At 42.4% G+C, this 22,180-nt stretch overlaps 1 protein-coding gene across 1 annotated transcript in view; it reads left to right on the top strand.

Annotated features, from left to right (window-relative positions):
- LOC115477759 overlaps nucleotides 1-20,369 on the top strand; it is a 66,672-nt gene extending 46,303 nt beyond the window's left edge. The window contains exons 6-9 of the mRNA XM_030214827.1: nucleotides 12,392-12,477; nucleotides 14,051-14,128; nucleotides 15,243-15,437; nucleotides 20,220-20,369. Of these exons, the coding sequence (XP_030070687.1) occupies nucleotides 12,392-12,477; nucleotides 14,051-14,128; nucleotides 15,243-15,437; nucleotides 20,220-20,369 (509 nt within the window). The remainder of the gene's footprint in view (nucleotides 1-12,391; nucleotides 12,478-14,050; nucleotides 14,129-15,242; nucleotides 15,438-20,219) is intronic.
- Nucleotides 20,370-22,180: the final 1,811 nt, after the last annotated feature.

Genomic DNA, 22,180 nt, shown 5'->3' with positions numbered 1-22,180 from the left:
GCCTCCCAAAGTTCCATAGAAACCTATGGAACTTAGCCTCCCAAAGTGCTTTGAAAATAAGCCTGTTTGAGTGTAAAATATTAAGATTAGAATTGGAATAACCAAGAATTTATTTAGGGGAGGAAGCATGGCACAAGTATGGGACAGCGGGAAAAGGTTTACATCAGATGAAAGGGCGATTATATTACAGGCCCCAGCTCTGTCTCAATTAGGAGCCGATAGTATGTCCGATGCCACCTGGACACAATTGTTGTCAGATTATAAAGATCATGTTCGATATGAATTACACAGTGCAACGTTAGTAGATTACTGCAAGCAGGAAATTATACCTAGGGGCTTGAGGATGACGAAAGCCCCGAAACTGTTCCCAGAAGATGAACAGTTCGTGGAACAGTGGAATAGTATACTGAGCCAATGTTCACTGGACCTTATATTGTTGCTTATTCAAACAGTGCAGAAAAAACTCGCACAAGTGAAGCCACTCTTGGAAGAAAGATTAACACAATTAAGAACTGTGGCAGATTTTGAGGTGGCAAAAGAAGAATTTGAGAAGAAGTTAGAGAAATTTACGAAAGCAATGAAAATCATTAAATGCAAAAAAATTACAGAGAGATCAGATGGACTACATGGATGGATATGTATATAATTGGCAACGCCCCAAACGCGAACCACATGAAGGGAACAAACAAACAAAAAAAGCAGGTTTCGCTTTATCGACAGACTCTTCCAGTGGGGAAGAAGAAATAGCGGGAGATTCAAGCAAAGAGGGGCGGCCGCACACGAGAGATTACAGAACCAGAGAAATACAAAGAGGATCGAGAAGATCAAGGGGACGGGGCCCACGTGTATACAGAGGTCTCAATATTTTATTTATTTATTTATTTATTGCATTTGTATCCCACATTTTCCCACCTATTTGCAGGCTCAAAGTGGGTTACATAATTTTGTTAAACACAGTTAATCCTGGATGTCAGGTACAATTATTGTTGTGCAGAGATTAAGGGAAGAAGTATAGAGAAAAAGGAAGGAATTTATTAGGTATACTAGACGGTGGGTTTTCAGAGGTGGATTAGTAAGGTTCTGGGTTTTCATTGTAGGCTTTGTTGAAGAAATATGTCTTGAGGGATTTGCGAAAGATAGTTGTTTCGTTGATTGTTTTCAGGTCTCTAGGTAGTGCGTTCCATAACTTCGTGCTCATGTAGGAGAAGGTGGTGTCATGCATCATCTTGTATTTTAGTCCTTTGCAGTTGGGGAAGTGCAGGTTGAGAAATTTGCGGGATGATTTTGTGGCGTTTCTGAGAGGTAGGTCCACAAGGTTTAGCATGTAGATTGGGGCGTCTGCGTGAATGATTTTGTGTACCATTGTGCAGATCTTGAATGCAATACGTTCCTTAAGTGGGAGCCAGTGGAGTTTCTCTCTTAAGGGTTTTGCGCTTTCATATTTGGTTTTTCCAAATATGAGTTTGGCCGCAGACCAGGAGAAGGGACGATTCTCTATAGTGAATTTATCGAATTACCAACTTTCTACAGCACAAACGGCGGTACTGCAAAAAGGTCTGTCGTTTCTACCTAAAAAAGTACCATCATCCATTTCAGTTCCGTATGGACTTTAAAAAATTTATTAGAGTATTACAATTAAAAGTGCATTTTTATTATTATTTTTATTTATTGCATTTGTATCCCACATTTTCCCACCTATTTGCAGGCTCAATGTGGCTTACAGAGTGTGGTTATGACATAATCATTTCATGATAACAGGTACAGTGCTTAATGTTTAAAGATTAGGTAAAGGAAGATCTACAGAATCATTTCATGATAACAGGTACAATTATTGATGTTTGAAGGTTAGGTAAGGGAGGATAGACGAAAGGTGTTAGGTAGGATAGAGGTGAACTGTAATAACTGTGTGGATTGGTGAGGTAGTTTTGTAGGCTATGTGTTTTTTTTGCTAATCGTTTTGAGAATTTGAGGTCATTCTCTAATTGTGGTACAAAAAGTACCTGGATTCCACCGGGGCCGGTGGATCCAATTATCAATATATTTCACCAACTGGTTCTGAAAGAAATAGAGCAAATGGAACAAGGGTACAGATACAACAAGAAGAATTTGCCCAGGGAACAGTTTATAGCATTACAGCAATTGGAAATGGAATCTTCCATAGTGGTTCGTCGAGCGGAAAAGGAGGGGTGATTGTAATTTTATCAAAAGCATATTGCATGGAAGAAATATATAGCCAGCTTCAGGACAGATCGACTTACAGGTTATTGGAGGATGATCCCTCCATGGGGATTTTAATAGCGGTACAAGCATTGACGAGACCAGCGGAAAAAGCAATACTCACCAGAAACTATTACAAAATTAATCAAATTCATTTTAACTCACAACTACTTCCGCTTTAACAATGATATCTATCTGCAAATAATGGGCACTGCGATGGGCACCAGGACAGCACCCCAATATGCCAACCTGTTTATGGCTGAGCTGGAAGAGACATTTCTGAATACACACCAGACCAAACCTCTAAAATACTACCGGTACATCGATGACATTTTTATGATTTGGACGGAGGGTGAAGAAACTCTGAAACAATTTTATTCTGCCTTCAATACATACCATCCTACAATCAGATTCAAAATTGACTACTCCCCAGAAAAAGTCAATTTTTTGGACACCACGGTCTCAATCAGTGATGGCTGTATACAAACATCTATATACAAGAAACCCACAGACAGATGCAGCTACCTCCACAACTCCAGCTTCCATCCTTCACATACAAAAAGATCCATCATTTACAGCCAAGCCACAAGATACCACCGTATCTGCTCTGACCCAGGGGACAGAGACAGACACCTTAAAAGCCTGAGTGCATCCTTCAAACAGAAGGGCTACAACCCCAAAATAATCTCCAAGAATATTGCCTCCTCCCTCAAAACACCCAGGGAGAATCTGCTACAGTACAAGGAGAAAAAATCCACAGACAGAATCCCCCTTGTAGTGACATACAATCCAGAGCTGGAAAACTGAGGAAAATCATAAGAGATCTACAACCTATACTCCAGGAGGATGAATTACGGAAAGAGATATTCCCATCCCCACCAGTACTGGCCTTCCGACAGCCACCCAATTTAAAACACAAGCTAATCAGAAGTAAACTTCCATCACAGACTGAAAAGGAACAGAAGGGCACACTTCCCTGTAATTTATCCAGTTGCAAACTAAGCCAAAATATTTCACAGGACCCCAAAGTCATCCACAAAGGAAAGATATTCAACATAAAGGGATCTTTCACTTGCTCATCTTCCAATGTGGTATATATCATTCAGTGTAAAAAATGTAACGAAGGATGCTATATTGGAGAAACAGGCCAGATGCTTAAGACAAGATTCAATTTACATAGACATCATATGAACAATATTGGTGCCAGCAGGGTTCCCACGCCTGTTGGTCAACATTTTACAGGACCAGGACACTGTACCAGTGATTTCACAGTAAGAATCCTGAAAGGTAACTTTAAAACCATACAAGAACGTAAGACCTTTGAAGTCAGAATGATTGAATATTTTAACACCCAACAGAAAGGACTTAACAAGGATCTGGGGTTCTTAGCCCATTATAAACCATAAAGCTGTATGTCTCTGTTGATCACCCTCCCCTCACCTATCCACACCCATCCTGTTAGAATATCAATGATATGCTTTGATGTCCCCATGCATACCTCCTATCCACCCCCATCCTCCCACCCTGTCAGACTGTCATAGTAATGCTTGAATGTTTTCACTTATATACACTGTCATCTAGCACATTTGCTTATTTCCGATCTGACGAAGAAGGGCAACCTTCGAAAGCTAATCAAGAAATGTATTAAGTTATGTCCAATAAAAAAGGTATCATCTTATTTTCTTTTCCATGTTTTATTTTGTTTGATTTCTATTGATAACCTTAAGAGTGGACTAACACGGCTACCACACTCCTCTACTTTACGGCAAGAGAGAGCAAATTCTTACGCCATATGCAGGCAACAATACTGATCCTGTATACGGTACCAAAAATCCATAAAAATGTGGAAAACCCCTCAGGGAGGCCGATAGTATCAGCACATAATTCCATATCTGAAAGGATCCGTCAATATGTGGATGTTTTTTTGCGTCCCTTAGTGGAACAAATTCCCTCGTACATAAAAGATTCCATGAACTTCTTGAACCAGTCGTCTAGACAAAACATCACTGATAGAACAATATTGATCACATTAGATGTATGTGCATACAGTGCCAAATATACGAACAGTGGATCCAAAAGAAGTCCTCTCACAAATGATGTTTCCCAAACAAGGTCTTTATTTAAATCAATAAAACGGCCCCTTTTTGGGTCATCATTAAAAAGCAATATGCTAGATATTCAAAAGCAAGTTCCATGGAGAGGGGCAGCTGCCATCCAAAGAGATGCTCTATTCAGGCCCTTTCCACAAATGTTCAGTGGCATTAAAGGGGTAATTCTATACAGTGGGTGCTAACCTTTATCTTATGATTACATGCATACATATTTAGCATAGCAGCACATAGGAGTGGCCTAGTGGTTAGAGCACCGGTCATGTAATCCAGCGGTGGCCGGTTCAAGTCCCACTGCTGCTCCTTGTGATCTTGGGCAAGTCACTTAACCCTCCATTGCCTCAGGTACAAACTTAGATTGTGAGTCCTCCTGGGACAGAGAAATATCCAGAGTACCTGAATGTAACTCACCTTGAGCTACTACTGAAAAAGGTGTGAGCAAAATCTAAATAAATAGGCAGGTGTTATTCTAAAGATAACACTCCTGCATACCTGAATGGGCCTCGGGTGAAAATTTTATGATGGACCCTGGCCAGCAAAACCGGGGGCCCAGGTTCCTGTGGCCCCAGGCAGCTACGCCACTGATTGTGTTGACTTTATAATATACCATACTCCGTATTCCTATTTAAATATTTTTACTGCTGTAATTGTTTATTGCTTATGTTTGACTTATTCTTGCTGTAAACCACCTTGAATGAATTCTTTCAGAAAGGCAGTAAATAAATGCTAATTAATAAATAATAAATGATTAATTATAATTACTGCTGGAAAAATTGAACAAGTCAGACTGCTAGAGATCCCTACATAGAAACTAAGCATTAGCGGAATACCTCACAGAAACTACACCTCGGTAAAACACGCAAAACATAAACAGACGCTGGGCCTCAACAAATATGAAACAAGGGCATACTCAACAGTAACAGAGATAAAAACATGAGCATTGCCCTACTGGGGCAGGACAAAAGTCCATCTAGCTCAGTACCCTGTTTCCTACAAGTACCAGGCAATCCTAAAAACTGGCTTTCTCTAGGTTTACAGTGGCCTAGTGGTTAGGGTGGTGGACTTTGGTCCTGGGGAACTGAGTTTGATTCCCACTTCAAGCACAGGCAGCTCCTTGTGACTCTGGGCAAGTCACTTAACCCTCCATTGCCCCATGTAAGCCGCATTGAGCCTGCCTTGAGTGGGAAAGCGCAGGGTACAAATGTAACAAAAATAAAATAGATACTATTGGAGATTCTACATGGAATGTTGGAGATTCTACATGGAATGTTGCTACTACTGGAGATTCTACATGGAATGTTGCTATTCCACTAGCAACATTCCATGTAGAAGGCTGCGCAGGCTTCTGTTTCTGTGAGTCTGATGTCCTGCACGTACGTGCAGGACATCAGACTCACAGAAGCAGAAGCCTGCGCGGCCACATTGGTGATCTGCAAGGGCCGACTTCTACATGGAGTGTTGCTAGTGGAATAGCAACATTCCATGTAGAATCTCAAATAGTAGCAACAGTGGAGGAGTGGCCTAGTGGTTAGGGTGGTGGACCTTGGTCTTGAGGAACTGAGTTCAATTCCCACTTCAGGCACAGGCAGCTCCTTGTGACTCTTGGCAAGTCACTTAACCCTCCATTGCTCCATGTAAGCAGCATTGAGCCTGCCATGAGTGGGAAAGCACGGGGTACAAATGTAACAACAACAACAACAAAAAATAATGGTTTATGGGCTTTTCCTCCAGATGGTAGTATAGCCCTACCAGTATTTTCTTTCCCTTCAGACATGGAATTCCTATCCATAAGGATTCCACGTTACGATCCAATTCTTGCATAAATCCCGAGAATAGAAGATCTGAGCTGGCAATTGAGATCAGGTCCCTCTGCGTAGCTAGCAACCTGGCCTGTATAACTTTATTTTTCATTAAAGTTTCTAACTTTAGTTTTCTCCTGCCCCATTGGGCTTCCAGCTCAGTCAGAACCAGAGCCAGGACCTGGCACCATGAGCCTTCATTTTCAGCTACCTGGAGGATAGTTCCCTTTATTTTATATCCCCTATCAGCCTATTTTAGCTGAGTCACAGCGGGGGACTGGGCACCAGGATACCATCTGGAAACTTTATTTATTTGTTACATTTGTACCCCACATTTTCCCACCTATTTGCAGGCTCAATGTGGCTTACATAGTACCGTGAGGCGATAGCCACCTCCGGTGAAGAAACAAATATAGAGTGAAGTTATTTACAATGAGATAAATATGTTACAGACACATTTGAAATCGTAGAGAGGGAAGTTATAAAGTGTTCATAGTGTTCATTACAAGTTTAGGTTTATTTATTTATTTGTTGCATTTGTATCCCACTTTTTCCCACCTTTTTGCAGGCTCAATGTTGACTTACATATTACCGTTATCGGCTTTAGTCGATTTCGGTCTGAACAAATACATGGTTTGAATGAATACAAAGTAAATTGTGGTAGAATGAGGTACATGTGAGGTATGTACAATTGGGGGAACTTAGAGAGGGAGAGGGGAGGAAGAGTCAGGTAATGTCCAATTACGGTCCTTGGTTACGTTGTGTCGCAAGTGTCCGGTGATTTATGTTGGGTCGGTGGGGTAAGCTCTTCTGAACAGTTCTGTCTTTAGTACTTCAATCATGAGCCTTAAATCTGGCTACAAGGTGTCACAGTTGCATCATAACTGCACTTTCTCCCCCCACCCTACCCCCAATCCCAAAGGGCTCTGAACACTGTCCCCCACACTGAAAAGCACTTTGTCCAAAGGGGATTGTCTGAGCCATTGCAAAGATGGGCATCTTCTAGCAGAAAGAAAAGACGGTTGAAACTCAGTCTCTCTACTTCTACAACAGGGGATGAAGTTTGCTAACAGATCCCAGGAACTCAGAAGAAGCTCTTGATGATCAATAATGAAACCGAGAAAAGATCCGAGCCTCCTGTCAGCGTGAGAGGAAAGAAGTGAACCCAGCAGTGTACTGCGGGGTGTGTGCTGTATTGCATGACTTGGATCCTATGCACAGATCTATGGTAAACACACGGCCTCAGATTGGATTGTTTTCGTGTGGTGATGTAGGATATTTCCTATTGTAATCGGTGTTCATGCTGCAGCGCTCTAAGTGCAGGCATTTCCTGCAGAGCGAGTGATAAAATGCAAGAACTTCTTGGAGACTGTTGAGCGAGGAACCTTTACTAATTCATTATGGATGTAGAAACAGAGAACAGGATAGCAGATAAATACTGTGCTTGTCCTATGCTTTCTTAACTTCAGACACAATCTTTGTCTTGATCACCTCCACTGAGCAGGCTTGTCCATGTATCAAGCCATAGGAGCCGACTCTGTGGGTGCTGTGAGTGCTTGAGCACCCCCAATATTGAGAACATTCCTGGTATGCGTCCAAAGGAGGGCTATTTCTACTGGGCTTAGCACCCCCAATAATTCTAAAAAGTTGGCTCCTATGTTTCCAGCACCCTTTCTGTAAATACATATTTCCATAGATTTCTACCCCCTTTCACCCTCATCGTATGACCCCTTATTTCACAACTCCCTATTGTTGAAACAAGCCTGGCACCTGTACATTTATACCGTAGAGGTATATAAGTACATAAGTAATGCCATACTGGGAAAAGACCAAGGGTCCATCGAGCCCAGCATCCTGTCCACGACAGCGGCCAATCCAGGCCAAGGGCACCTGGCAAGCTTCCCAAACGTACAAACATTCTATACATGTTATTCCTGGAATTTTGGAGTTTTCCAAGTCCGTTTAGTAGCGGTTTATGGACTTGTCCTTTAGGAAACCGTCTAACCCCCTTTTAAACTCTGCTAAGCTAACCACCTTCACCACTTTCTCCGGCAACGAATTCCACAGTTTAATTACACGTTGGGTGAAAAAACGTTTTCTCCGATTTGTTTTAAATTTATTACACTGTAGTTTAATCGCATGCCCCCTAGTCCTAGTATTTTTGGAAAGCGTGAACAGACGCTTCACATCCACCTGTTCCACTCCACTCATTATTTTATATACCTCTATCATGTCTCCCCTCAGCCGTTTCTTCTCCAAGCTGAAAAGCCCTAGCCTCCTTAGTCTTTCTTCATAGGGAAGTCGTCCCATCCCTGCTATCATTTTAGTCGCCCTTCGCTGCACCTTTTCCAATTCTACTATATCTTTCTTGTGATGCGGCGACCAGAATTGAACACAATACTCAAGGTGCGGTCGCACCATGGAGCGATACAACGGCATTATAACATCCTCACACCTGTTTTCCATACCTTTCCTGATAATACCCAACATTCTATTCGCTTTCTTAGCCGCAGCAGCACACTGAGCAGAAGGTTTCAGTGTGTTATCGACGACGACACCCAGATCCCTTTCTTGGTCCGTAACTCCTAACGTGGAACCTTGCATGACGTAGCTATAATTCGGGTTCTTTTTTCCCACATGCATCACCTTGCACTTGCAAGTGTCTCGATCATATCTTCCATGTCCTCCTTTCAGGACCAGCCCAAAGGTATCTAATATCCTAGGCATGCCTCCCTCCCACCTCATAGTCCAGCATTTCCCCTTTCCTACCCCCCTTTAGTCCAGCTATGATACATGCAGATCTCACAGCTCTTCATAAAATCACCACATACACAATGCCCAGTGTGCCACCATTCTTTTTATGCAGATTCATTTATACAATACCTGACTTGGACATCATATCAAAAATTTTCCTCATAATCTGTTCACAAATCTAACCCCCCTCATACAGCATATCATATCTAAGCTTAAATAGAGAAGTGAGAAAAAGTAAGAAATAATAATCAGATCATATCCTGGAAAATAGACGCTTTCAGCCTTCTTTTTAGTTTCCAACCTAAGATCTTTTGGCAGAGCATTCCACATGAAAACATCCTGGATCTCAGCCGGTTCCTTTCCACCTCTTTTAACGTGGGTTCTTCTAGTACTTGATTTCCTGACCTGATTTCAAAGTCCTGTCTGGAATATCTTTTCAACCTATTATACAAGTGTACTAGACTTGTGTTTTCCAACGCTTTAAATGTCAACAACAACATCTTAACATTTGACTCTGTCTTGATACAACTGGTAGCCAATGAAGTTTCTTGAATAGGGGAATCACACTTTTTATTTATTTATTTATTGCATTTGTATCCCACATTTTCCCACCTATTTGCAGGCTCAATGTGGCTTACAGAGTCCTGTTACGGCATTGTCATTTCAGGATATCAGATACAATTAGTGATGTAAAAAGGTATAGTCAAGGAGAACGAAAAGAATTAAGCGGATTAAGTTGGATGAGTGTAGTAGGTATAGTCAGGCTGGGGTGGTTTGGTATGGCTATGGGTTCTCTTTGTAGGCCTTATTGAAGAGATATGTCTTCAGAGATTTACGAAAGTTGGTTATTTCGTCAACAGCTCAATAAAATTCTGGCTGTTGGGATTGAAATGGCAGAACATTAAATTACATAATATCTACATAAATCATGCCTCCAGAAACTCCTCTTCTAAATGCGGCTAACGGTATGTATGTTGAAGAAGAACAAGCTACACCGAGATCTGACACTTCGTACTTGTTAGTTGTTCCATCAATCAGAAGGTTTCATCTTGTAGAGATGAGAAAACATTCCTTTCCAATTGCAGGATTAGAAGGATGGCCTGATCTTCCTGGGTATTTAAGATTGTTGTCTGATTCATTTACTTTTAAGAAGCAACCGAAGGCCCTGTTATTATGCAGGCTTATCCCTGTTTGCAGGGAGGATTGTGCACGTATATGCAGTGGTACAATGAAGAATTGTCTGTAGTTGCTTTTCAGTGTATGCCATTGTATGGTGGCATTCTGTTTTACTTGTCAACCCATGTTGTCAAGTGTCTTGGCACAGAAGGCTAAGAGATGTTGCCTCATTGAACAGTAAACTTAGTTGATTAAGTAAGAATTGCAAATAGATGGAGTGGAGGAGTGGCCTACTGGTTAGAGCACCGGTTATGTAATCCAGAGGTGGCCGGTTCAAATCCCACTGCTGCTCCTTGTGATCTTGGGCAAGTCACTTAACCCTCCATTGCCTCAGGTACAAACTTAGATTGTGAGCCCTCCTAGGACAGAGAAATATCCAGAGTACCTGAATGTAACTCACCTTGAGCTACTACTGAAAAAGGTGTGAGCAAAATCTAAATATATGGATCATGGGGGAGATTATATATATGGCACCTAAAAAATCAAGGGTATTCTATAAGTGGTGCCTAGATATAGGCATGGTATATACTACTATTTTATCATTTTTATAGCGCTACTAGACATGCAGCGCTGTACACTGGACATAAAGAGACAGTCCCTGCTCGACAGAGTTTACAATCTAATTAGGACAGACAAACAGGACAAATAAGACAGAAGGGAATTACTAAGGTGGGAATGATAAAACATGGGTACTGAACAAGTGAGTAAGGGTTAAGAGTTAAAAGCAGCATACATTGAGTTGATATCTTAGCGCCTAAAACTACGCACATCCATTTACACCAGCGAAAATGTGGCGTAAATCCCAGTATGTAGATTTATGCGCACTGGGCCATATTCTATAACTGCATGTGTAAATTTCGGAATGCCCACAAAATGCCCATTTCCTTACCCATAACCCCTTTTTACTTGCGCAAGTTAGAAGTTCGGCGCATTTTGTTATAGAATAAGCTTAGTGAGTTGCGTATAAATTCTAATTAGTGTCAATTAGTGCTCATTATTGCTTGTTAAGTGCTATTATCGGCGCTCATTAGCTTGTTAAGTTTATTAAGTTATGTGCATTGTTATAGAATCCACTTGGATATTGGGGGCATATGTTTAACATAATCCATTTCAGTTGATGTTTTCTAGCTCGTAGTAGAAAGGGTGGCTTGTTAATATGTAGGATGGAGACATAGAAGCCAACTTTTCAAAATGATTGGGGACGCTATACCCAATGGAAATTACCCTCCCTTGACACAGTCAAAGAATTGCTCAATACTGAAGGTGCTCAGGTTCCCACAGCACCCACAGTGCTGGCTCCTATGGATGGAGAATGCACAATTGCTGTATTTGTTGTTTTTTGATGTATATTTGTTTGTTGAGTGTTTTATGATTATGAATGCTTTTGATATACTCCTGCCTATAAACAGTTGGGTTATACATGCAATAAACGAATAAATAAATTTAAGGAGGGGGGTACTTTTCAAATGGATAATTTCTGTGCAATAGTCGCCATTCATCTGTTTAAAGGGCTTTGAGAATTGTGCTGAAAATGGACTTAAAGCTGCACACAAATCCCAAGAAATGTGATTGAGAATATGAAAATGTTTTCTCCTGGATTGGCAATCTGTGCAAAGCAACTAGGATTTTATACATAGATGAATTTCGGAAAATAGTGGTTCAAAAGATCAGTCCATGAGCTTTATTGTTAAATGAATAATGTGCAGATCTCTTCAGATACTAACAGCCCCCCACCTTCAGTCAGACAAGGCATATGCTTTAAGATACAGGTGCAAGGACTGACTCAAAACCACATTCCACAACTCACTTCTTGACTGAGTTTTCGAATGTTTTATGATGCATTTGACCCAAAGCAGCAGGTACATTACATTCGCCCTCCTCACTTCCCTTCCTGCTTGCCCAACCACAAGCCCTTCGCTTTATGCTGTGCAGATAGTTGGTAGCTCAGAAGAATTTCCAATCCTGCAGTGCTATCACTTTCTAAGGATCCCTGAAAACTCTAGCATCATGGGGGGGGGGAACCCTGGACAAGTCAGTAGATGTGCACTGTCATTTAAAGGAAACTAGAGGTACAAAGCAGGAACTTCACAAACCAAACCTATTAATAACACCCAACAAATATCACACCACCTATCAAACACCATCTCCTCTCCTATAACTTGTGAAAAGTGCGTAATTCTGATGAGTTAAAAATACATAACAAGTTGGTATAAATACCACTGCGAGGGTTTCGGCTTGATAACAAATTTGGTGAGCAAGCAGAAGCCAGACTTGCTCCTGAAACTCATTACCAGTCTCCAGAAAGTATGAAGTTTGATCTGATCTTTCTGTGTCTAGCCATGCTTTGCTTTGGGAGTTACTCTACCTATAACATCGACCTGGTCAAACTCAACGAAGATGTAGTTAGTTTGAAGCAGCACTTTGTAAGTATGACCTTTTGAGAGGCATTATTCTGAGATGGTTGCACGTTCAGGAGCACTGTTCAGTTTTGCTGAAATTGTTGTGGCAAGATGATTACATTTTAAGGTTATAGTTTTTTGTGTGAAAAGTTGCAGTCTTAGCAAAAGGGTCTCCGAGATGAAGTATTGGTATTGTATAGATTATTATGTATCTGGCTGGTGTATTTTCTGGTTCCTATATAAACATTTCCTCTATTTAGCAACCAGCAGCTACTCTGTATAAGACAAGCCTCAGGTGGCTGGGATAATATATTGTGACTCCCTGAAACCTTAATAGAGAGATCTAGTGGAGAATTGCGATTATTAACATTTGGCTGTGTAAACTCAAGTTTGTACTGCTGGATCAAAGTTAGGAGTGCATTTCCTTCAGAAGGTTAATATAGTGACGACCTGATGTCATGCAGAAGGTTTGGCTCTAACTGTCCCTTTCTAACTTTCACACAGGAAAGTTTGAAAGCTGTTAGTTCTTTTCGGTAAAAGAAGACAGTTTTGCTGGCTGATTTCCCTCTTCTAAAATGTATTAAGGCAATCCATTTATTTCCATGATAATATTACTTTAAATTAACATGCATACATTTAAAAGATGCAAGAATACAAGAAGTGAAACCAACTTATATCTTATATCAGCCTGTTATGTAGTTTGAATGTACAGTACAGTTTCGATTATCCGACCTAAGTGGGACTAACCCGTTGTCAGATAACTGAAAAGTCGGATAATATGGAAAACACTGTATAAACCTCTCAAACTATGCAGAAACAAAGGCATAGAATTCCAGATTTTCAAAAATTGTTCTAACGCAAAGATGTTTTAATAGAAATAAATGCAATGATGTCACCGGGGAGTCTGTTGGATATGCCGGATGGTCAGATTACCGAAGGTCATATAATCAAAACTACTGAATAAGTGTTCAGAAGAACACATTTCGGCCTGCATGTTAGACTTTTGGTTTCGGAATTTTGATTTGAGGATGGATTCTTGATAATATTTGTGTTCTGTTTGATTTGCACGTGAATGTTTTGATGTGATTATGGTGCTCATTTATAGACTTACAAAGTTACGTGTGTGTGTTATAACTGTGATCTGCCCTGATCGATGTTATTGCTAGGCAGGCTATAAACCTGATGAATGCAATCAACAAACGTCTTTGGAAGTAACATAATATCAGATTATTAGAGATTTCATTTAAGATATAATCTTGCTTATTCTGTTGAGGCTTCCTTTGATCAGCTGGCAAGCACTGTAACAATATGAGTTTTCTGGTTATGAGATGACTATCAGACAACAAAGAAACTCGGAAGTAACATTCTTATAACTTGCATATCTATTCTACCACTAATACAGAGCCGGAGCTGACATCTGTCATTTAGCAAAGTCTCTATTCATGTTTGGAAAAAGAAAGTATGAATAATCGATAGAGCGTCCATTTTGTCTGCTAACAATAATTCATTATTCAGTTTGTGATGAAGTACAATGCATATATCTAGCAGACATGTCCCATTGTGTCTTATGGTAAGATATTTGCATTATCCATTACAGGATTCCTCTGACAGTCTTGCCAGTGCTGAGGACAACGAAGGACCTGTCTTTATTAGACTGTTGAAAAGCTGGACTGAGGTAAAAGTTAATGACTGATTCTGGATTGGATATTTTCATGAAGATGCACTAGAAGGCACACTGGCAGGGGCGTAGCCAGACAACAGATTTTGGGTGGGCCTAGGCAAGAATTGGGTGGGCACCAAGTGTTCTCCCCCCCCCCCCCATACCACCAAAACAGCTGGCGGAAAAATGCTTCTTTCCACCTTGGCAGTCTGTAGCACGCACACGCTGAAAACTGAGCATGCGCAGGTGCCAGTATTGTGGAGAGTAACGTTTTTGTTACCATCAGGGGGAAGTCTTCAGCTGGCAGAGCTTGGGATCCCCACCAGCGACTGCTAAATGTCTGCTACTGTTGGGTGGGCCTGAGCCCTAAGTGGGTGGGCCCCGGCCCACTCAGGCCCACCTGTGGCTACGCCACTGGTAGTAACGTGTCGATGCAGGCCGAATGTGGTCCGCCATTGAATTTTATGCGGCCCAGAAGACCTTGGGAAGCATACACAGAAAGCGCCATTAACAGAGATTTGGCAATTTAAAATACTGTATTTCCCAAATACTTTCAGTTTGTTTTCATAGTCTTTATTTTTATTTATTAAATCACAGAATATCTGGGGTACTCTGTGTATTTCCAGTTCTGACATTACATACGGAGAATTGTGTCTCTCTCTGTGTATAAAGGTTGCCCACCCTTGGTCTAAGTTTCCTTAGTATGAAAAACACAAAGTGGGGGAGGGTGACAAGATGTGGCAGAATTTCCTAGCTCTGTTTTATATATAAAATTGTTCCTATTTAAACAAACCCACAGAAAGAACAACCATATCTCAAACAACTAATTATTACTTGAATTGGTTATGACTCTCTTTACTATTAACTTTCTCTTTGCTTCATGTACAATTTCTCATTCATAATAGGTTTTCTAAATGTTAATATCCATAGCTGTCCCAGTATGTTTATGATACTGTATTGTAAAATTGGATTCTTATAACAAATTACTTTCTTATGCATTATTCTTTGTTATGTATCCTATACTGTTTATTGTAATCCACATTGAACTCAAACTTGTTTGGGATAATGTGGGATATAAATGCCACAAATAAATAAATAAATACTTTTTGGGGTTTTTTTTTGGTCACAGGAAAGTGATAGAAGGTTGCTTTTGAGCCAAATTGTCTCCCTGTATTTGGAAATGTTTCAAAAAGACCTTTGGAAAAACAGCAGCGTGGAAGGAAACATTGAAAGTCTCAGGGTGGTCCTCACCCAAGTCAAGAAAGATGTCTTACAAGCAAGCAGTGAAAGAGTGAAAACCCTACTGGACTTGCAGAAGCTGAAGGTGAGCAAATAAGCTTGGTGCATTTCGGAATTTGTCTAGGTAGGTCAAGTAAGGGAACGGACTGAAGCTTTTCATTTTGGGACCTCTGAACCACCCCAGCTGGTGAGAACAGTTTCAGGAGTGGGTCAGACTAGAAGCTCTGCAGTTTGTGGAATAAATACATCTCCAGAGACACGGCTGACATGATCATCCTTCAAAGCGCAAGCTGGATAAAATTCTGTAGACCTGAGAGGATATTATAAGAAGCTGTCAGAATTTGTGCATGTAGAGGGCACGTGCAATTGTGAAGCAGAAAGTTAAGGAGGATTCACGGAGATTAAACAAGTGGTAACAGTCAGGGCCGGTCTTAGCAACTGCAGGACCCTGTGCAGTTTAGTGGGCACCCCGCCCGCACCCACCAAGATAAGCCATAATTTATTAGTTTAAAAGGAGGTTTAGAGCTCTCAGAATCCCACCTCACCCCATACCTTAATATGCATCCACCACATTTCAGTAGAGAGCAGCAGACAGCGGCAACAATTTTCATATCCTGTCAGAGCCTCCTTGCTGCTGCATCCTGCCCTTGCGGAAGCAGGAAGTGACATCAAAAGGGGGCAGGACACAGCAGCGTGGAGGCTCTGGGGGGATATGAAAACTGCTGCCGTTTCCTGATGCTCTCTACTGAAATGTGGATGCATATTAAGGTACGGAGCAGGGAGGTGTTCTGAGACAGGAGAACAGACGTGCCAGAGATGCGGGGCCCTTAGGAGCGTGAGGCCTTGTGCGACTGCCCCTGACGGAGACCGGCCCTGGTAACAGTCAATCTGCAGTTAGTCACTGTTACCCCTTCAGGATTAAACCATATGTTAATTTATATTGACTCAAAACAAGGAAGAAACTGGATCATAAAACAATGTGTCCGTGGACAGCTTAATTCAGGGGTTCTCAGCCCTGTCCTCGAACACACTCTGCCAGTCTGGTTTTCAGGATATCCACCATGAATTTACATGAGATAGATTGGCATATGCTGCTTCCATTTGTATGCCAGTCTTATGGATATCCAGACTGGTTGACTATCTCCAAAGACTGGGTTGAGAACTCCTTTCTTAAGAGGATGAAAATACAGAACAGAACCAGCAGTGCACTGGTTTAGCTCTGCAAGGCACAAAAAACTTTAGGTTTTCTGTGGCTTGTGGCAGTGGGATCCACATACTGGGATCCACACAACTTTCTAGAATCAAAAGAGACTTTTTCAGTGTATTAAGATAACCTAGAGGACAAACGAGATTGCTTGGAGCCCTGCTGTTTTCTAGGGCTGTGATTGGCTTGATGTAGACTTTCGTCTCCCCTCCTCCCTTCCCCAGGCCGCTGGGGTGTTCCACATCAGCCACCCTGCTCCTTATCCCACTCCTGAGTTTCCAATGGCCCTTGGCACAGGGGATTACTTCTGCCCACTGAGAAAGTGCAGAGACCCATGACAGCTTGTGTGTGCAAGTGTGTGTGTTTGTGTGTGTGTGTGTGGGGGGGGGGGGGGGGGTTGTTGTGGTGGGAGAAAATCTGGATGGCTAGGAAACAAAATTAAAAAAACCCCAAGTACTTTGTTTTGTTTCAAATAAGTAAGGGTAATGCATTTGATAAACTGCCTTTCTGTGGTTTACAAATTATATACTGAAACTTTGTCCCTAATGGGCTCATAATCTAAGTTGTTTTTTCGGTACCTAGGGCAATAGAAGTGATTTGCCCAGGGTCACAAGAAGCCACAGCAGGAACTGAACTTGGCTCCCCTGGTTCTTAATCCACTGTAATAACCATTAGGCTACTCCTCCACTCCATGACAACACACGCCTACAGTACTCATTCCAGGTAGTTAATTTACATTCACGAATGGTGTTTGTATCACACGTTCATTTAGAATAAATTACTACGTGGGATTTTATGGTCTTTTTGCATCCTGTCAAAATAAGAGTAGAGGGTTGGCAATGGACAACTCCAACACAGGAACTGGTGCTTAAAAGTTGCTTTACGGGGTACTTTGCTGGATGTCTTTATGTTGTTCCGAAGTACGTAACCTTTTGGACAGCTTCATTCTTTATCCATTCAAATATATTGTGACCCCTGAGGCAGGTGGTTTATTATGCCGAAACAAGGACTGTGTCGGGTCCTGCTGTACTAGCACCCAATAAAGCAACTTTTAAGCGCCTAGTTCCTGTGTTGGAGTTGTCCATTGCCCACCCTCTACTCTTATGTTGGAGGTTCTCCCAGTTTGTTTGCCCTTCCTTTTTCCATCCGGTGACAGATTAAGACATACACAATCTAGGCACATCCTAGGGCTCAAAAATTTAGGGGGGCCTTGTGAGATATGCTTAGGACTCAGAAGGCCACCATTGACAACGATCAGGGTTTTTTCAGGATTCTACATATTTGTAAATTAACTGTCTTGAAGCCAGAAGGATGGCTAAAGGGTCTGAATATATATATATTTTTTTTAGAGTTTAGCCCTCCAATCCTCTCTACCCTTCAAGTGCAGAGATTGTGGTAGGATTCAGCCAGTGAGAAGGCTTCTAGTCACAGGAAGGGACGGGATGACCTGCAAGTGCTATGTGGAGAGACTGAGCTCTGCAAGGTTAGAGGGGTGGGTGGGTGGGGGGGAGCTTTGAAGAGAGACAGTAGAAGCAGTGACTGTCTTAGGGGTGGGGAAGGATTCCAGAGGAATGCCTGAACAATGAGGGAAAGTGTGAGGGTTCTCTGCTGCTGCAGGCTGAGAAAAAGAGCTGCCAGCAAGGGCGTAGCCAGACAACAGATTTTGAGTGGGCCTAGGTAAGAAGTGGGTAGGCACCAAATGTTCTCCCCCCCCCCCCCCCCCACCACCACCACCAAGAAAATATCTCAGCTGGCAGGAAAATGCTTCTTTCCACCTTGGAAGTCTGGAGCAGGCATGCGCTAAAAACTGAGCATGCGCAGGTGCCAGTATTGTGGAGAGTAGAATTTTGTTACTATCAGGGGAAAGTCTTCAGCTGATAGAGCTTGGGATCTCCACCAGCTACCGCTAAACATTGTGCTGTTGGGTGAGCCTGAGCCCTAAGTGGGTGGGCCCCCGCTAAACATTGTGCTGTTGGGTGAGCCTGAGCCCTAAGTGGGTGAGCCCTGGCCCACCTGTGGCTACACCAGAAGCGGAGCCAGGTTGACGGCACGGGGGCAGCGAGAGCGGACTTCCGCCGGTGCCAGAGCACATTTTCAATGCAACACATTGAAAAGAAATAGGAGCCAGCAGAACTCCGTTTGGGGGAGCGGCTGCTCCCCTGGCCCCCCCCCCCCCCCCCCCCCGGCTACGCCACTGGGCTACACCACTGGCTGCCAGGAAGTGCAAGAGCTGTACATGATGCTGAGTAGAGGCACATGAACAGCAGAGAGCAGTGCAGCACCAGGAGAGAGAGAGAGAGAGAGAGAAAGAGAGAGAGAGTACATGCATGTGTATATCTGAAGAAGAGGAGTGCATGTGCATATGTATTTGAACAGCACGAGTATGTGTGTAAGAATGACATGTGCATGCATATATCTGAGAAATGTGTATGTCAGGGGCGTAGCCAGACAGCAGATTTTGGGTGGGCCTAGGCAAGAAGTGGGTGGGCACCAAATGTTCTCTCCCCCACCCCCACACCAAAAAAATATGTCAGCTGGTGGGAAAATGCTTCTCTCCAGTCTCCAACTTGGCAGTCTGCAGCAGGCATGCGCTGAAAACTGAGCATGCGAAGGTGCCAGTATTGTGGACAGCATCATTACCAAATGCTACTGTTGGATGGGCCTGAGCCCTAAGTGGGTGGGCCCCGGCCCACCCAGGCCCACCTGTGGCTACGCCACTGGTGTATGTATGCAAATCTGTGTAAGTGAAGACTGAGAGAGTGCGTGCATTTTTGTGTGTACATATCTGAAGAGTGTGTGCAAATGTGTATTGTTCTGTGTCTCTGGTGGGGACAGTTTCCCTTTCAATACTTGAGTTGGAATGAAGTCCACTGGCACAAATGTTCCTGTGCAATATACTAGGTAAAGGGACATTATCAGTCTTGGGAACTTACCCAGCTATTAAGTTACCTGGGCAAATTCCTTTGAAAAGTGGCCTAATACTGTTTCCACTCTGCCTTTCACAAGCACCAAAGAAAGCTAAGCATCATTTTATTTTGCTTCTTCCAATCATAAAGCTTTTTCTTGGTAAATTTATACTCCAGATGCATTGCCTGTAAGCCTCACTCATTGGGGCAGTCCAACCTTGGTATCTCTGGTTTGTACCGGACGCAGCAGAAAAGTGAAAGTCACTTGCCCCAAACGTCCCTGGTTCTCAACCCACTGCTTCAGAGCTGCCAAGTTAGCCAGTTCCAGGAGGGAGACTTTCTGGCCAGCCCTATTTCTGAATATACACCCCAATTCAGTGTAGTCCTTGCTTCTTCCCATTGAAAATCAGCACTTCGGTTCCTATAATGCACCAGAATAGGGTTGTCAGAAATCCAGGACTGGCCTAAAATCTCCCTTCTGGAACTGCATGACTTGGAAGATGCAAATCATTGAGCCCCCTCCGTTCGAAGCATGTACTCGCCTAGTCCCCATGTTCATTCGGAAATTATTGCTATCAGCACGCCTGCAGCTAAGCGAAATGTTGGGGGAAGGCCATGAATGACGATCCGAGGGGAGAGGGGGCAAAGAAAGCGAAAGTGACTTTGGGAAAGGCGAGAAAAGACTAAATGGGGGCCTAGGGCACAATATAGCGTTTATCCAACCCCTCTTTCACTCTCGTCTTGTTGTTTGTAACAGATGAACGACACTCGAATTCAGCGGAAAGCCATCCTAGATCTCTTCTGCGTCTTACAAGAACTGAAAGCGATCAGCAGCAAACAGTCCCTTAGTACGTGCGTGAGAAGAAAGAGGAACAAAGAACGGAAAAGGAGGGGAAACAAAAACTAGCTGCCTTGCAATCTACTGATTGGAAATTGTGTTATTATTAATGTTATTATATTTTATATGCTTATTTATTTATATTTAAGATTAACAGAAATCTATTTATATAAAACTATTTTATGGAAACACTGTTTAATTATTGATGGTTACTGCTGCTGAGTATCGAACCTGAGGCACTGTATACATTTTAATACACAGACTCTCTAATACTGATGTGCTGATTCATTGGTATTAGACATCGGGCCTTTAGCTGCTTTTGAAGTAAAAATGCCATGTTTGATTTGAATTACCTTAGCATAATGTAGCATTTTGATTTTTTTTTCATTCAGATGTGATGTATGCCTACATCTCTGATACCCTCCCTTAGCTGAAATGATTAATATCATAATTTATCATGGTGCTAGATTCTGGTTGCCCCCCATGGAACATTTGAAGGTCAGAGTGCACTTGAGTGCAGAGCTGTTGAAGAGTTAATCCCCCCCCCCCCGACACTCAGCACTATTTAACCGGCTAACCATGAGTATTCAGCAGCTAACCAGATATCACGTAATATAACTGGTTAGCGCTGGGTTTAGCGGTTCTATCTTTAGTCACTAAGGGACCCTTTTACTAAGCCAAGGTAGGCTGTATGTGCATGCAACGCACGCCCAAATGAGACTCCCGCCAGGCCAGTGCGCCCTCCTGGCTGTAATTTCAGATTTGACGTGTGCCCATAACGCATGGATGATTTATTTATTTCCTCCTATGCACGCCAGTTCTGGCAGTAATCGAAACCGGTCACCACGCGTGTAGCACGTGAGCCTTTACTGCTAGATCAATGGGTGGTGTTAAGGGCTCAGACTGGTTTTGGGCACGTGCTGGTTTCATTTTTACAGCAGGCCCTTTTCCTGTCCCATTAAAAAAAGCCCATTTTTTTGTAGATGGGGTAAAAACTGGCCTGGCTCGCGGCCAATATACGCGCCTACACTACCGAAGGCCACTTTTTACCACTGCTTAGTAAAAGGGCCCCTACGAACGTAACTGGTTAGCACTGATATGGGCTTAACTGGTTAAGGTTCTGGCAGCCAAAAACGAACCCGGAAAATCAATGCCAATCGCTGGATACTATGTGGCATTGAACTTCCGGGCTTTAACCACGCTGCCCACCGCTGCTTGAATATCGACCCCATAGACTCCAATAATTCTTGAAAGACAACAGTGTAGTTTTTCCCTCGTAGGAAATCCAGCGCCCCTCATCTTGTGGTGTATATATTGCTTCAGGTTTGATCTGTTTCAGTTGTTCAGGAAGCCATATCTAGATGTGACTGAGATAAATTTGCCTGAAATGGCATGTAAACGTTTAATCAAACTGGAAACTATGTTTTCATATTGAGTTATTTATATTGACATTAGTTAATTTAATAAAATAATTTTTTATATATCCAAAGCATATGCTGTCATTATCACGGCTGCCAGAAATCTTTGCAGGTTGGGACAGATCATCTTAACATCCTATTTAGTGCATAATTTCCTAAAATCATGTGCCCAGGTGATCGGGCTCTTCAAAAGCTATTCACCCTACATGTGGGTAAAAATACACGCATCATGAAACACCACTTGTACTTGTGAGAACATTCCTAGGGCGGGGATAAGTACATAAGTAATGCCACACTGGGAAATGACCAAGGGTCTATCGAGCCCAGCATCCTGTCCATGACAGCGGCCAATCCAGGCCAAGGGCACCTGGCAAGCTTCCCAAACGTACAAACATTCTATACATGTTATTCCTGGAATTGTGGATTTTTCCCCAAGTCCATTTAGTAGTGGTTTATGGACTT

This window comes from Microcaecilia unicolor, chromosome 9 (genome assembly GCF_901765095.1).
Source record: "Microcaecilia unicolor chromosome 9, aMicUni1.1, whole genome shotgun sequence".
NCBI classification, from domain to species: Eukaryota; Metazoa; Chordata; class Amphibia; order Gymnophiona; family Siphonopidae; genus Microcaecilia; species Microcaecilia unicolor.
The sequence above is the reverse complement of the archived record's forward strand: the minus strand, read 5'-3'. Positions and strand labels throughout refer to the sequence as shown.